The sequence below is a fragment of the Micromonas pusilla genome (assembly GCF_000151265.4).
Source record: "Micromonas pusilla CCMP1545 genomic scaffold MICPUCscaffold_9, whole genome shotgun sequence".
NCBI classification, from domain to species: Eukaryota; Viridiplantae; Chlorophyta; class Mamiellophyceae; order Mamiellales; family Mamiellaceae; genus Micromonas; species Micromonas pusilla.
In genome coordinates, this window is record NW_003315890.1 from 808,949 (window position 1) to 822,663 (window position 13,715).

Sequence of the window (13,715 nt, forward strand, 5' to 3'; positions counted from 1 at the left end):
CCCGAGTTTTGGTTTGAAAAACCAAACCTCTCTCGCACACTTCAGCGCCCGTGCTCGTCCCCGCCCCGCCCCGCCTCAACAACAACGCGACCTGACCGTCGAGACCGCCGCTCGGTTCATTCCCTCCCGCCGCTGAAGAGCGCTCGCGCACGTCGGGCTGGCCTCGGCCGCGGACCGCGGGCGATCATGGTGCAGATCGAGGACGATACCGCGCGGCTGGACACCGTGTGCTCGCCGCTGCAGGTGCGCGCGCTTCCCGCGCGCCGGCCGCGTCGGTTCCACGGAACGACGCGCGGCGCGAGGCGTCTCTCGGGTGCCCATCGATCTATCGATCGATCCTGACCCTCCCTCCCTCCCATCACCGCAGTACCACGCGAACGCGTCCGTGACGCAGGTCGTCGGGACGAGCAATTTTCCGCCGTCGTTCGCCGCGGTGGGATACGCCCCGTGCTTCAAGGGGTTCGGGTGCGTCCGCGCGTCCGTCGATCCCTCGCCTCTTCTCCGTCCCCGAGAGATGAACGAATTTCCCTCCTCCGCCGCGTTCGCTCGAGAGGTGACCGATCGATCGACTCTTCTCTCCGTTCTCTCCCCGCTCTCTCTCTCGCCGCAGCCCCGCGCCCGGGAGCTCGTCCACGGCGCCGTTCGCGACCGACGCCGCGTCCTCCCCCGCGTTCGTGAAACGCGCGGAGGTGTCCCCGTCGCCCTCCGGCGGCGCGTTCCAGCACGTGAAGCTCTTCAAGAACGTCCTCGTCGCCGCCGACGGCGCGGCGTCGGCGAAAATCTACGTCTTCGACGTCCGCGATTGGAAAGAGAAGCAGGTCATCCGCGTCGGCGCGGTCCCGAAAGAGCACGGCGGCGTGGGCGAGGGCGCCGACGGCGATGACGCCGCGCTCGCGCCCGCGGCGGTCACGATGCTCGCGTTCGACGGGCTCGTCATCGCCGCGGGCACCGCCGAAGGTTTCGTGCACACGTGGAAGCTGATGGAACACGAGGGTAAACGCGGGTACGCGCGTTTGTTGAACCCGCTCAAGGTGGACTCGCAGCCGATCACGAGGGTGCACTTGGGGACTCAAGCGGAGCTCTTGACCGCGTACGCGGCGTCGAAGAGAACGCTCGTGTGCTGGGAGTTATCCACCGGGAAACTCCGAGGCGCGTACAACGTCGACGGCGTAGCGAAGGGCGTACCCATGGCGTTGACAGCGAACTGCGAGTCCGTGATCGCGTGCGTGCACGCGCACAAGACGAGCGACGGGGGTGGTAAGGGTAATAAAACGCCCCCGCTCGCGGCGTTACTCGACGTCCAGTCCGGCGAAGGCGGCGCGGTGAAGGACGTCTCGCCGTTACTCGGCGAAGGCGATCCCGCGTGCATCGCGTTCGACGGCGAACTCCTCGCCGTCGGCACCACCGCCGGCGCGGTGATCGCATGGAACGTCGGCGAAGGGTACGCCGCGTGGAAGGGCTACCACGGCGGGTCCGTCGACGCGATCTGCTCGGTGCCGGACAATCACCGACCGCGGCTGCTCTCCGGCGCCGCGGATCGCACTCTCCTGTTGTGGGATAAGACGGGGATGGTGCAAGCGCGGCTGGAGGTTGGCGCGGGGGTGACGTCGCTGCACGCGCCGACGTCGCGAACCGCGGTGTGCGGGACCTCCGCCGGGATGGTCGAGCTCTTAGCCCTGTGCGCGCCGGACGCGACCGCGGACGAGGCGTTGACCGTCGCCGCGAAGGGCGGAAGGAGGGTCGGGAACGAGCTCGTCGCGACGGCGTGGAGGCACGATCCGGGGGACGCGCCGGATTCGCGCCGGTCGTTTGAGGTGCGTTCTATACACTGGTCCCTATACGACCCCGTTGGTGTGGTGAACGCCGATCCTTAAGGACTTTTGCCGTCGTCTCTCTCCGCCCACCCCACGGTTTCAATCCCCGTCCTCGACGCCTTTCAACTCCATCTGACGCCTTTGAACTCCACCCCGACGTTCGCTTGTATGGAACGGCCCTGAGGCGTACACGCGCGCGGTTCGCGTCGACGAAGGCGACGCGCCGCTCATGGCGGCGCCGGAGGAGACGAAGGAGACGAAGAAAGCGGAGAAGGCGAAGGCGAAGGCGGTCGCGAAGGGGATGATGAGAGGGCTTCGAGAGGACGTCGAAGCGAGCGAGTCCGAGGAGGCGATTGCGGCGCGGAAAAAAAAAGAGGACGAGGAAGAGGCGGCGAAGCATCGCGCGATGGACGCCAGGCGCGTTTTATACACTGGTTCCCATACGACCGCGTTGGCGTGGTGAACGCGGTTCCTTAAGGACTTTTGCCGGCGTTTCTCTCCGCTCACCCCTCGCTTTCAACGCCCGACCTCGGCACCTTTCAAATCCAGCTGACGCCTATGAACTCCACCCCGACATCGCTTCGTATGGAACGACCCTCAGCGGCGTCGCGAGGAATCCGAACGTGAAAGCCACGGCCGACCGCGTGCGAAAGTGCGCGAACCCGTCGTGCGTCGCGCGCGAGGACACGATCGCGCGCGCCGGCGGGAAGATGCTTCGATGCTCGCGGTGTAAGGCGGTTTCGTACTGCTCCCCGCACTGCCAGCGGACGCACTGGAGGGACGGGCACCGAGGGACGTGCGTTCCGGCGGCGGCGACGCCGACGAAGGAGGTCGCGAAGGAGGTCGCGAAGGATCCCGAGCCCAAGCCGCCGCCGGCGACCGCGCGGGAGACGGAAGTGAAGGAGACGCGCAGGGCGCTCGTCGTCGAGGACGATTCCGAGGACGACGAGAGCGACGCGGAGGAGGAGGCGGTCGGAGCCGACGCGTCGGCGGCGGCGACGGCGGCGGCGGCGACGACGACGCGACGACCGCTCGTCGTCGAGGAGGAATCGGACGGAACCGAGGACTCCGACGACGGCCCGCCGCCGCTGCCGGACGTGAGACGCGACGCGAAACTCGCGACGGAGGTGCGGAAAAAATCGCTGGTGATCGAGGAAGAGGACGACGTGGACTCGGACTCGGACGACGACGACGCGTTGAGCTACGAAGAAACCCCGGAGATGCGCGCGGAACGCCTGGAGCTCGAGTCGTTGGACGTCGACGATGAGCTCATCGACATGGAGCTCGTCGACATGGAGGACCTCGAATCCGACGAGGACGACGAGAACTACGTCCCGCAAGAGACCATGACGGTCAAGATAACGCACACCGCTCCCCCGACGGGGGAAGAGGGGAAGCCGCCCGCGTTGCCGCCGTGGATGACGGCGCACGCGCCGCCGAAGAAACCGCCGGAGAAACCGCCGGCGGAGAAGGCCGAGGCGAAATCGATACCGAAGCCGGCGGAGGTTCCCGCGGCGCCGAGGCCGGTCGAGGCGAAACCTACGCCGCCGCCGGCGCCGGCGGCCGTCGACCCGGCGCTGGAACCGGTGAACGCGGACGACCTCCTGTACGACCTCGATTAGACCGAGCGAGCGCTTCAGTTGTAACCTCTTCTCCGGACGTTAAACTTTTTTCATCGTTCGCGCCGCTGCGAAGTTCCATTCTTCCGTCCGTCCGCTCGCACATCCCACACACACATCCCGGGGCGCGGAGACCCGATGCGCCGAGGCCTGGGACGGCTTCTCATCGAACGAATGCACGCGCTCGCGAGCACGATATATGTCACCGCGCCCTCGCTCGCGCCGCGCGTCGGCGCGAGCTGCCCGTCCACGCGCGCGGCGACGTCCACCGTAAACCTACGCCCTCATCATCCTACTCGGCGGATTCTTCGGACGCACTCCACGGACGCGGACGCGACGACGGAGACGGAGACGGAGACGCCGACGACGCCGAAGCCGAAGCCGTCGCGCGCGCACCAGGGCCCCAGCGTGAAGCGCACCACCTTCGGCGGCGAGAGCCGAACCTCGAGCGACGCGTCGGACAAGGAGTTCCACGGCAATCGCGCGCGTCGCGTCTCGAGATACGTGCGACCGGCGCTCCCGCCGTCCGACGACGACGACGACGCGTCCGCCGCGTCCGCCGCGTCGTCCTCTCGGTTCCCGTACGAGCACGACACGTTCTGCTTCGACGGCCTGGACGCGTCTCTCGAGGACCTCACGCGCGCGTTCACGCCGGTGATCTCCCCGGACAGACTCGCGCGCCTGGACGCGGTCGTCGAGCAGCGGTCGTTCGATATACTCCCGATCCTCGAGGGCGCGTACGACATCGGAAACGTCCTCGCGGTGTGCCGAAGCACCGAGGCGCTCGGGATCGGCACCCTGGGCGTCGTGTCCGACACCGGCTTGAAGTTCAAACAGAGCGGAAGAACCTCCGGAGGCGCGGTGAAGTGGACGCATCTGCAGCAGTGGAGGTCCACCGCGGACGCGGTTCGAGACGCGAAGAAGAGGGGCTATCGCGTCCTCACGACGGTGTTCGAAGGCGGGCACCCGCTGGAGCATTACGATTGGACCGTCCCGACGGCGGTCATCTTAGGAAACGAGCGCGAGGGCGTGAGCGAGGAGGCGAAGAAACTCGCGGACGGCGGCGTGTACGTCAGCATGAACGGCTTCACGGAGAGCTTAAACGTCTCCGTCGCGTCGAGCCTCGTGATGCATCACGCGGTGCAAGACAGAACGCGCAGAGCGGGGAAGCACGGGAGCTTGACGGAGAGAGAGAAGGAGACGCTTCGTGGGGTGTACCTCGCGCGGTTGGTGCCAAACTACGCGAGGCAAGGATACTTGCGGCAGCTCATAGAGCGCGCGGGGAAGCTCGGGGAGGCGGCGGCGTGCGGGGAGGGCGGCGGCGACGACGAGCCGCGCGACGCCGAGACGGACGACGAGGTGATTCTGCTGAACGCGTTGGAAGTCGCGAAGATCGTGAAGCGACCGAGGCGCAAGAAGTGGGGACGGCCCGTGAAGGACGACCACGCGCGGATACTGAGCGAGGTCGAGCTCGCGCCCGAGCGCGAGAGCGAGTCTGGGTAGGAAGCGGACAAGCAAGACAACATGCACACGTGTTATTACTTTCGACTTCTGCCGCGCCGAAGACCTTCCGTCGGCGGCGCGGGCGCGGGCTTCGACCTGCCCTTCGCCTTCTTCGTCGGTTTCTCCTTCTCCTCCGCCGCCGGCTTCTCCGGCTCCAGCTCCGGCTCCGCCGCGGGCTCCGGCGCCACCTCGGGCTCAGGCTCGGGCTCAGGCTCGGGCTCCGGCTCCGGCTCCGGCTCGGGCTCAGGCTCCGGCTCCGGCTCCGGCTCGGCCGCCGCTTCGGGCTCCGCCTCCGCCGCCGCCGCCGCCGCCGCCGCCTCTTCCTCTTCCTCCTCCGCCTCCGCCATCACGACGTCCACGTTCGCCTCCTCGACGTCCACGTTCGCCTCCACAGCCTCTGAGGGTGTTTGCCCATACGGCTTCTGCTTCTTCTTCACCGCCTCGAGCTGCTCCGCGGTCACCGCGGGGCGGTGAACGACAAACGTCTCGCCGCCGGCGTCGCAGCACGGCGGGCACTTGAACGTCACGCCGGTGTCCTCCTCCTCGTCCAAACCGGGCGGAGACATCCCGCAGCACTCGTAGTGAAACCACCCCTCGCACTTATCGCAGCTGATCATCGGCCTGAGCGCGTCGTACGCCGTCTTACACAGGCAGTACACCTCGCACCGTTCGCCGAGTTCTTCGAGCTCGTCCTTCAGGTTGATCGGCAGCGCCTTGCCCTGCGCCATCAGCGCCTGCACCTCGTCCACGGGGACCTCCTTGGCGCCGTCGACCGCGTCCGCAGCGCGGTCGAGCCACGACTGTCCCGCGGCTTCCAACGCTAAGACTTCGTCGCCCAACGGCTCGATCCCGGGGACCACGAACTCTTTGTCCCCGTCGGAGGCGTATCGAATGCACCCGGACGCGATCCCCGTCTCTTTCAAATCCACGAGCGCGTGCAACGTCGGGTACCGGTTCGGGTTATCGTCGTCCGCGCTTATCGCCGCTGCTGACCGCGGGGACACGATCGGGTGCAACGCCGCCGACGCCCTCGCTCGCCACGACGCGCCGCACACCTCGCGGAGCAAGCTCGGGAGCTCCTCGTCCGCGGGGTTGAGGTCGATCTCCATCGCGAGCGCGCCTTTCAGCCCGGCGAAGATTTGCTTCTTCGGGTCCGGGGACGCCACCTCGCCGAGGTTGGACGCGGCGACGGCGTACTCCGCGGCAGCCGCCGCGTGCGCGGCTTCGAGCGCCTTCTCCTCTTCGCTCGGGCCTTCCAGGGCTTTCTTGCGTCGAGGCGGCGGCGCCGTGATGGGTTCGCTCGCGTTCGCGTCGTTCGCAGGGGAGGGTTCTTTCGACGCCGTCGTCACCGCGAGAGGCGCAACGCCGGGCATCTCCTCTTTCGCTTCGATGTCGTGGTCGTCCTCTTCCGCGGCGGCGGCCGCGGACGCCGGCGCGGCGGGCTCCTCCGCGGTCGGCTCTTTCGCGTCCGCGTCCGCGTCCGCGTCCTTCATCTCGACGTCCTCTTTCGGCGGTTCTTCTTTCGGCGGTTCTTCTTTCGGCGGTTCTTCTTTCGGCGGTTCTTCTTTCGGCTCGGTCTCCTCCGTCTTCGGCTGCTCCGCCTTCGGTTCCTCTTCTTCTTTCTTCGCCTTCGCCTCGGGTTCCGGCTCCGCCGCCGCCGCCTCCGGATGCGGCTGCGGTTCCGGCGCCTCCGCGTCGGGGTCGTCCTCCTCGTCTTGCTCCGCCGCCGCCGCTGCCGCGGCGGCGGCGACGCGCTGCTGCTCGAGCAGCCCCCCGCCGAGCGCCTCGAGCTGAAGGTCTTGCTGCTTGGACAGCGTCAGGAAGTGCTGCTGCATCATCATCACCTGAATCAACACTTGGTACTGCGCCGTCGCCGCGGCTTGCGACCCCGCCGGATTCGCCGCGCTCTGCTGTTGCTGCGTCAAAATCTGTTGCTGGCACGTCGCGAGCTGATGCACGAACGTCCCGAGCTCTTGCAGATGCGACACGAGGAGAGCCTCGAACGGCGACGCGGACTCCGCGGCCGCGGCGACGGACTCCGCGCCGCCGTCGCCGCCGGCGAGCCCCGCGGCGACGGCGGCGGCGACGGCGCCTCTCAGCTGCGTGAGCTGCTGCTGCTTCATCGCCGCCGCCGCGGCGACTTGCTGCCCGAGCATCTCGAGTTGCTGCTCCGGCGCCATGTGCGCGGATCTCTGCGCGGCTTCCAACGCCGCAGCCGCGGTGCCGCCTCCGCCGGCGCCGAGCAGCGCGGCCGCCATCGCGGTCGCGCCCGCGCTGATCTGCGCTTGTTGCACCGCCGCGGTGCGATCGTGCACGCCCTTGATGCGCGCGAGTCGCGCGTCTCTGACCGCGGCGAGCGCCCTCGCGGCGGCGTCGGCTTTCTCCTTCGCCGCCTGCGCGATCCCCTCCACGCCCGCGGTCGCGCCTCGGCGCTTTAAGACCCCCGCGACCGCGGTCCTCCACTTTTGGTGCTCGACGAAGACGTCGACGAGAAGATCTTCCTCCGGGAGCTTCCCGCTGAATTCGAGCGCCTCGAGGAGCATCTCGCCGAGCACCGTGAGCGTCGGCCGGCGCGTCCTGTGGATGTGCTTGTACACCACGTCCGGCTTGTTCAGCTTGAACACGTCGCCTTGCGCGGCGAGGCAGGCTTGGCACACGTAGTTCTTCGCCCCTCGCGCGAACCCGGCGGTGACGCCCGCGCACCGGAGATGGTACCAGTCCCCGCACACGTCGCAGCCGAGCATCTCTCGCCCGCCGGGTTGGCGGCATAAACAAAACTGGCCCTCTTCGCTCTCCGGGGGTTCGCCCGTGCCTTCCAGGTCGTACGTCGCCGCGCGGATGCTTTGTACGATGAGCGTCAGCGCGGTCTTCGAGTCGTCCACAGCGATCGCGTGCACGCCCGCGGAGGATCGCGGACGCACGAGCACCTTGCGCAGGCGCTCGGACCAAGCCGCAGCGGAGGCGACGGCGGCGGCGAGCTCGATCCCTTCCTCGGACTTCAACGGTAAAGATTCCCCCGTCGTCTGCATCTCGATCACGTCCGCCATCGCGGGGCGGGTGTCCGCGTCGTTACCAGCTTCCGCGCGCGCCGCGAGCTTTTTCTCGACCTCGTCGCGGACGCGCGTCGCCGCGGCGGCGATGCGCGCCTTTTCCTTTGCTTCGTCCGCCGCGGGTTTCGCATCCGCCGCCGTCGCGGGTTTCGCGTCGGGCGCCGCCGCGGACTTGCCACCCTTGCCCTTCTTCTTCTTCTTGCTGTTCTTACTCTGGCGCTTCCGCTCCGCCTCCGCTTCCGCGGCGGCTGCCGCGGCGGCTGCGGCGTCCTCTCCCGCGGCGGTCGCCGCCGCGGCGGCGTCCGCGTCCGCCTTGGCCCGGAGCTCCTCCGGCGTCGGCTTCGGCTTCGGCGGACCCAACAGCGCGCGCGCGGACTCCACCCACTTCTGGTGCTCGTCCAGGATGGTCTCCAGCTCCGCGACTCTCGGGACGATCGCGGGGAGCTTCTTCCCTTCGTCGATGAACGCCTTGATGATCTCCGGCTGCGGCCGTCGCTCCGCGTGCGCGGCGGCGGCGGCGGCGGCTCTCTCCGCTGACATCGTCTTCGGCGCCGATCCCCCGGCGCCGACGCTGAACCTCAGCGCCTCGTCCACCTTCTTCGTCCACTCCTCGACAGCCTCCAACCTTCTCATAAGGTCCTCGCCCAGGCCGTCCTCGATGTCCTCCATGTCGATGTCGTCCGCGCGCGTTCTGAGATCCTCGAGGAGCTCCAACGTCGGCACGCCGTCCTTCTCCTTCACCGCGTCTCTCGCCTCTCGTTCCCACGCCAACGCGGCGAGGCACGCGCGAACGTCCGCCGCCGCGGGGAGCTCCAACCCGTACGACTCGTGGTCGATCAGGAGCTGCTCGAACTTCTGCTCCGCGCCGTCCTCGCGCCAGTGGTCGACCACCTCCTCCGCGCGCACGCCCCACGCCTTGGCGTCCTCGACGCGTTCCTCGAGCGCGCTGAGCTCCTTGACGGAGACGGAAAACTTCCCGGCGTCGCGAATCAGACGCTCCGCGTGCGCGAGCGTCGGCGGCGGCGCGTTCGCGCCCCGCCGCGTGAGCTGCTTCCCCTTGAGGCACAGCTGCGCCTTCTCGACCCACGACCGCGCGGCGACGCTCGCGTCGAAGAGCTCCTTGTAGTGCGTCAACGCCGCGGGAATTTTTTGCGCCTCGGCGACGAGCTTCTCCAAATCCTCCAGCGGCTTGAGGTTCCCGGCGGCGGCGGCGTCCGCCACCGCCTTCGCGCGCTTCTCCCACGCCTCGCCGTTCTCGACGCACGCGCGGAGCTTCTCGAGCAGCTGCCGCTCCGCGTCCGTAACGTGCTCCTCGCGCACGCGCTCGTCACCGCCAGCCGTCTCGATGATCGCTGCGCCCTGCGCCGCGACGCGTTTGATCTCCTCGACGACGCTGGGCTTCGGCTTCCCCACCGCGACCAGCTTCGCGGGGTCCGCCCACTCCCGCACGCGTATGCGCTCCACGAGCATCCGCAGCTCCTCGCTCGCGCGCACGCACATCCCGGTCGCGCTCTCGTGCAGGCTCCACAGCATGTTCAGAGGCGCGTCGGCGTTGTCCGCGGCCACCGCCTCCTCCGCCCACGTCGTCGCCTCCGTCGTCGCCGACTCCAACGCGTCCATCTCGTCGCATCGACACGGGAGCTCCGCGCCCTGTTCCAGGAGCTTCTTCGCGTCCTCGAGCTCGCACGACGGCGTTGTCGCCATCAGGCTCGTCGCTCTCGCCGCCCAGGCGTTCGTCTCTTCCACGGCGGCGTCGAGCGACGCGACGTCGTTGGGTTGCACCGGGAGATGTGCGCTTCTCGCTTTGAGCGCGAGCAAGTCCTCCGTGGTGGGCAGATCCGCGCGCGCGGGGCGGTGCCTGCGCCCGGGGAGCGCCTTACGATGCGCGTCCGCCCACGCGTGCGCGGCGGCGACGGCGTCTTTGATCCTCCGCGCGGACGTCACCTCTAAGGGGCCGCGCGCCACCTCCGCGAGGAGCGCGGCGAACTTTTTCGGGTTCGGGTAGGGGCGCTCGTCGAGCGCGGCGACGACGCGCGATTCCAGGTCCTCGCCCGTCTCGAGCGCTTTCGCGAACGCGTCCGCGTCCGCGGGAGGGAGCGGGAACGGCGCCGCGTTCAGGAGCTCGCGGAGGCGGTCTAACGTCATGCGACGCGCGGGGGCGCCGCAGGATTTTTTTCCCGCGGCGGCGGCGCCGGCGCCGGCGGCGGCGGCGGTTCCGGCGGTCTTTTCGCCATCCGCCGCCGCGTCTGCCATCTCGACGTCGCCGCCTTCCTCCTCTTCCTTGACGGGGTCCTCCTTGACGGGGTCCTCCTTGACGGGGCCCACCGTCGCGGCGACCGAAACGGCCTCTTGCCCTCGCTTGCCGCGCATCGGCGCCTCGGCGGCGGCGCGCGCGACGACGTCCGCGTCGTCCACGCCCGGGGCGACCCACCGATCTTTCCCCTCCGTCTTCTCGTCGGACGCGTCATCGTCCTCCGCGGCGAGCCGACGCTTCAGCACCGCGAGCTCTCTCTGGAACGCGATCGCGATCCCAACCTTCGCGGCGTGCTTTCGGACTTCGTTCATGTCCTCTCCCGCCCAGGTGAACTCCTCCGCGGCGATCATGATTTGCTCGAGCTCGTGAAGGTCCTTTGGCGGCGATTTGACCGCGAGCGTCTCCTTCGCCTTCTTCACCCACGCCGCCGCGCGCTTCTGCCGCGCTTTCGCGGAGCCGAACGCCTTCTCTTTGTCCGACGCTTTGCTTCTCTTTCCGGACGCGCGCTCGACGTCGTTGCACAGCCGCTCGAGCTGCGCGATGGACTTCCTGTAGAACATGACTCGGTGCGACGGCGGGCAGTCGCACAGCTCGGCGCTGTGACGCAAGCACGCCGGCCGGTTCGGGTTACAGCTGCACGCGACGCCGCTGCAGTGAAGAATGTACCGGCAGATCGTGCACTCGCGGTCGTACGCGCCGTTCGCGTTCTCGAGCGCGAGGACGCTCTCCGTCTCCGCGGTGGGGTCCAGCGCGGCGTCGAGGGCGAGCGACGAGGCGTTCGCGTTCGACCCGCCGCCAAAACCGCCGCCGGGGACGTCCGACTCGCGCTTCTTCGCCATCGCCGCCATCGCGAGCTTCTTCGGGACGTACCGCTTGCTCCGCACGACGCCGTCCGTGAACAGCTGCTCTCTTCCCGCGCGCTCGTCGTGAGTGATGCGCTTTATGTCCGACACGAGCCACTTCGCCACCTCCGCCGACGGATCGTCCGCTGCGACGACGCACGCGAGCTCGTCGTGGCACAGAACGCTCGGCTTGCGGTAGAACCGGTACCGCTCCACGGCGTCGTTCCCGAACCGGAGCCAGTCCGGGGGGGCGAAGCACACCTCCTCGGAGACGTTGAACCCGCAGTTGAACCCGGCGTGGTACGCCTTCGGGAACGTCACGACGAATTCGCCCGCTTTTTGGTCCGCGCGGTACACCGGGACGCCGTCGTTTTGCAGCAGCGACGGCGACAGCATCGTGACGAGGGACAACACCAAATCCGGCTGCGCGGCGAACAGATCCGGGGTGGACTGCTTGAACGACTCCTCGAACGCGTCCGCGCTGGCCCCGGGGACGCCGTACCACGTCTTCGCCGCGCCCGCGTGGTTGTAATTGATCGAGTACAGCATGTGGTCTTCGTACCGCCAACAAAACGACGAAAACGTGCTCCCGACGTGCATCAGCGGCATCGTGATCCCCGGAACGTTCTCCGTGACTTGGCGCAACAACGACGCGTGCTCGCCGCCCTGTCGCGGGATGTTGTTCAGATTCCACGCGTGCTCCGCCGCGGCGATCACGTCGTCCGGCCGCGTATCAGCGCCGCCCGAGGAGCGCGCCTCGACGCGGCGCGGGAACCCGCCGCCGTTGGCGGACACGTCGACGTCGCCGCCGTGGTGCACGTCGACGCTCCGTTCGCAGCCTTCCTCGACCATCTTCCAGAACGCTTCCTCGATGTCTGCGGTGGACGTCTTCGCGAGGGCGTCCTCCCCGCCGAAGAACGCCTCGTCGAAGTCCCGGCACGACTTTTCGAAATCGTCCATCGTGAACGTCTTCCCGGAGTTGAACCCAAAGTCTGACGCGTCGTTCGCGGCGGCGACGCAGTTGGGGCAGAACCAGTCCCCGCGCGGGAGCTCCTCCATCGGCGGGGAGAGGCAGTACATGTGGTACCTGGGGGAAGCGAACGGAGAGAGAGGGAGGAGAGAGAGAGACGCGGCGGTGAGCGGGAGTGGCGGGCAGAAGAAGGAGAGGAGAGGGAGCGGAGAGAAGGAAAAAAAACCGTCGAGAGAGAAATAAATCTCTCGGCGACAGAAAGCAGTCTCGGACGCGGAATTCTCCGACGCGGCGCGGCTCGCGCGACCGGACGATGCACCGAGACGCGCGAACCGTCGATCGACGGTGTGGAGATCCACGACGGCTCGCGAACGATCGCGCGCGACGCGGATCGCGGTCGGCGACGCACCCTTGGTCGCATCCGTCGCACAGGATCATGGACTCCTCGTGCGATGAGCCGCCGCAGTTCAGACACGCGTGTATCAGCGGCCCTTTCGCTTCCTCGTCGAGCTGCTGCGCGACTTCCTCGAGGCCCTGAAGCGCGCGGGGCGATGGCGAAGGGTGGAAAAAAGCAATTGTCGTCAGCGACGCTCGGTCGATTAGGAAACGCGACGTGCTCGCGGGAGGCGCGCGCGCGCGCGTGCGGCGACGCGGGATCGCGCGACGCGATCGCGCGCGCTCGCGCGCCGCGTCGCCGACACGAAATGCGATCGCCCGCGGGGGATCGGACGCGAAATCGCGGCGATTCGCGCGCGCCGGGGGCGTCCCCGCGCGCGCGAGCGCGATCATTATATCGCGCGCCTGACGCGGACGCGAGGCGCGGAGAAAGAGAATCGCGCGCGAGGGGTCCGCGCCATGCCGCGCGCGACGCGCACCATCTCCAGCTTCGGGCGCTTCGGCGCGACGTTTCCGAGCTCGAACAGCGCCTCGAGGAGGTCCTCCTCGCCCGCGGTGGGCGGTTCCTGCGCGGCCGCGGCGGCCGCGGCGGCCTCCGCGCGTTCGCGCTTCTCGCGTTCTTTCGCGGACTCTCTCTCCTTCTTCGCGCCGGCGGCGTCCTTTCCCTTGCCGTTCGGGGAGCCGCTCTCCGTGGACGCCTTGTGCTGCTCGAAACGCAGCAGCCACTTCTCGTAGAGCTGCCGAAGAACCAGCGCCGCGGACGTCGCGGACGCGGGAACGTCCATCGCGCGCGCGACGTCGCGCCATTGCTTCCCCTTGCACGCCGCCTCGAATCCGCCTCGGCTCGTGACGGTATCGTACAGCGCCTGAAGGTCGAGCTTCTTGCCGCCGAACACGGGCCAGCGCGTGACGCTCTGCCCTCTGCTCTGCATGAAGTCCGCGTACTCCGTGCGGAAGCTGCGATTCTTCCCTTTCTTGAGCCTCAGCTGCAGTTCATTGACCGTCTGTATCCGCGTCTTGAACGCGAACGCGGACGTGTCTTGATCGAAAGGAACGCGCCATCCCGCGGGAGGGACGATCCTGCACAGCCCGAACGCCTCCGCTTCGTCGCGAATGGACGCGATGTACCGATACGGATCTTCGAACTCCGCCGCGGAGGGGTGAAACACCGGCGCCTCCTTCACGCCGGCGAGGCGATACTTGCCCATGTCGCCGCTCGTGCGCCGCGGCGACCGCGAGTGGCGCGCCGCCCGACGATCAAGAAAGA

General features: G+C 68.4%; 4 protein-coding genes across 4 annotated transcripts; 3 read left to right on the forward strand and 1 right to left on the reverse strand.

The window, feature by feature from the left end:
* Nucleotides 1-136: 136 nt before the first annotated feature.
* Nucleotides 137-1,874, forward strand: MICPUCDRAFT_48134 (uncharacterized protein; the record flags this gene model as incomplete). The annotated part of the gene is made up of 3 exons (XM_003060971.1): nt 137-243; nt 368-465; nt 611-1,874. The coding sequence occupies exons 1-3, from the start codon at nt 187-189 to the stop codon at nt 1,872-1,874; spliced, it is 1,419 nt and encodes a 472-aa protein (XP_003061017.1). The 5' UTR covers nt 137-186.
* A 169-nt stretch (nt 1,875-2,043) lies between these two features.
* Nucleotides 2,044-3,482, forward strand: MICPUCDRAFT_60863 (uncharacterized protein; the record flags this gene model as incomplete). The annotated part of the gene is made up of 2 exons (XM_003060972.1): nt 2,044-2,248; nt 2,364-3,482. 2 exons carry the CDS (start codon nt 2,044-2,046, stop codon nt 3,434-3,436), a joined length of 1,278 nt encoding a protein of 425 aa, XP_003061018.1. The 3' UTR covers nt 3,437-3,482.
* A 521-nt stretch (nt 3,483-4,003) lies between these two features.
* MICPUCDRAFT_4936 (uncharacterized protein) lies at nt 4,004-4,660 on the forward strand (the record flags this gene model as incomplete). The annotated part of the gene is made up of 1 exon (XM_003060973.1): nt 4,004-4,660. A coding segment is annotated over one exon (657 nt), but the record flags the coding sequence as incomplete, so codon positions are not given.
* Nucleotides 4,661-4,971: 311 nt separating this feature from the next.
* Nucleotides 4,972-13,656, reverse strand: MICPUCDRAFT_60865 (JmjN/JmjC protein; the record flags this gene model as incomplete). Its single annotated transcript, XM_003061238.1, has 3 exons — nt 4,972-12,169; nt 12,462-12,586; nt 12,928-13,656. 3 exons carry the CDS (start codon nt 13,654-13,656, stop codon nt 4,972-4,974), a joined length of 8,052 nt encoding a protein of 2,683 aa, XP_003061284.1.
* Between the last annotated feature and the right edge of the window lie 59 nt (nt 13,657-13,715).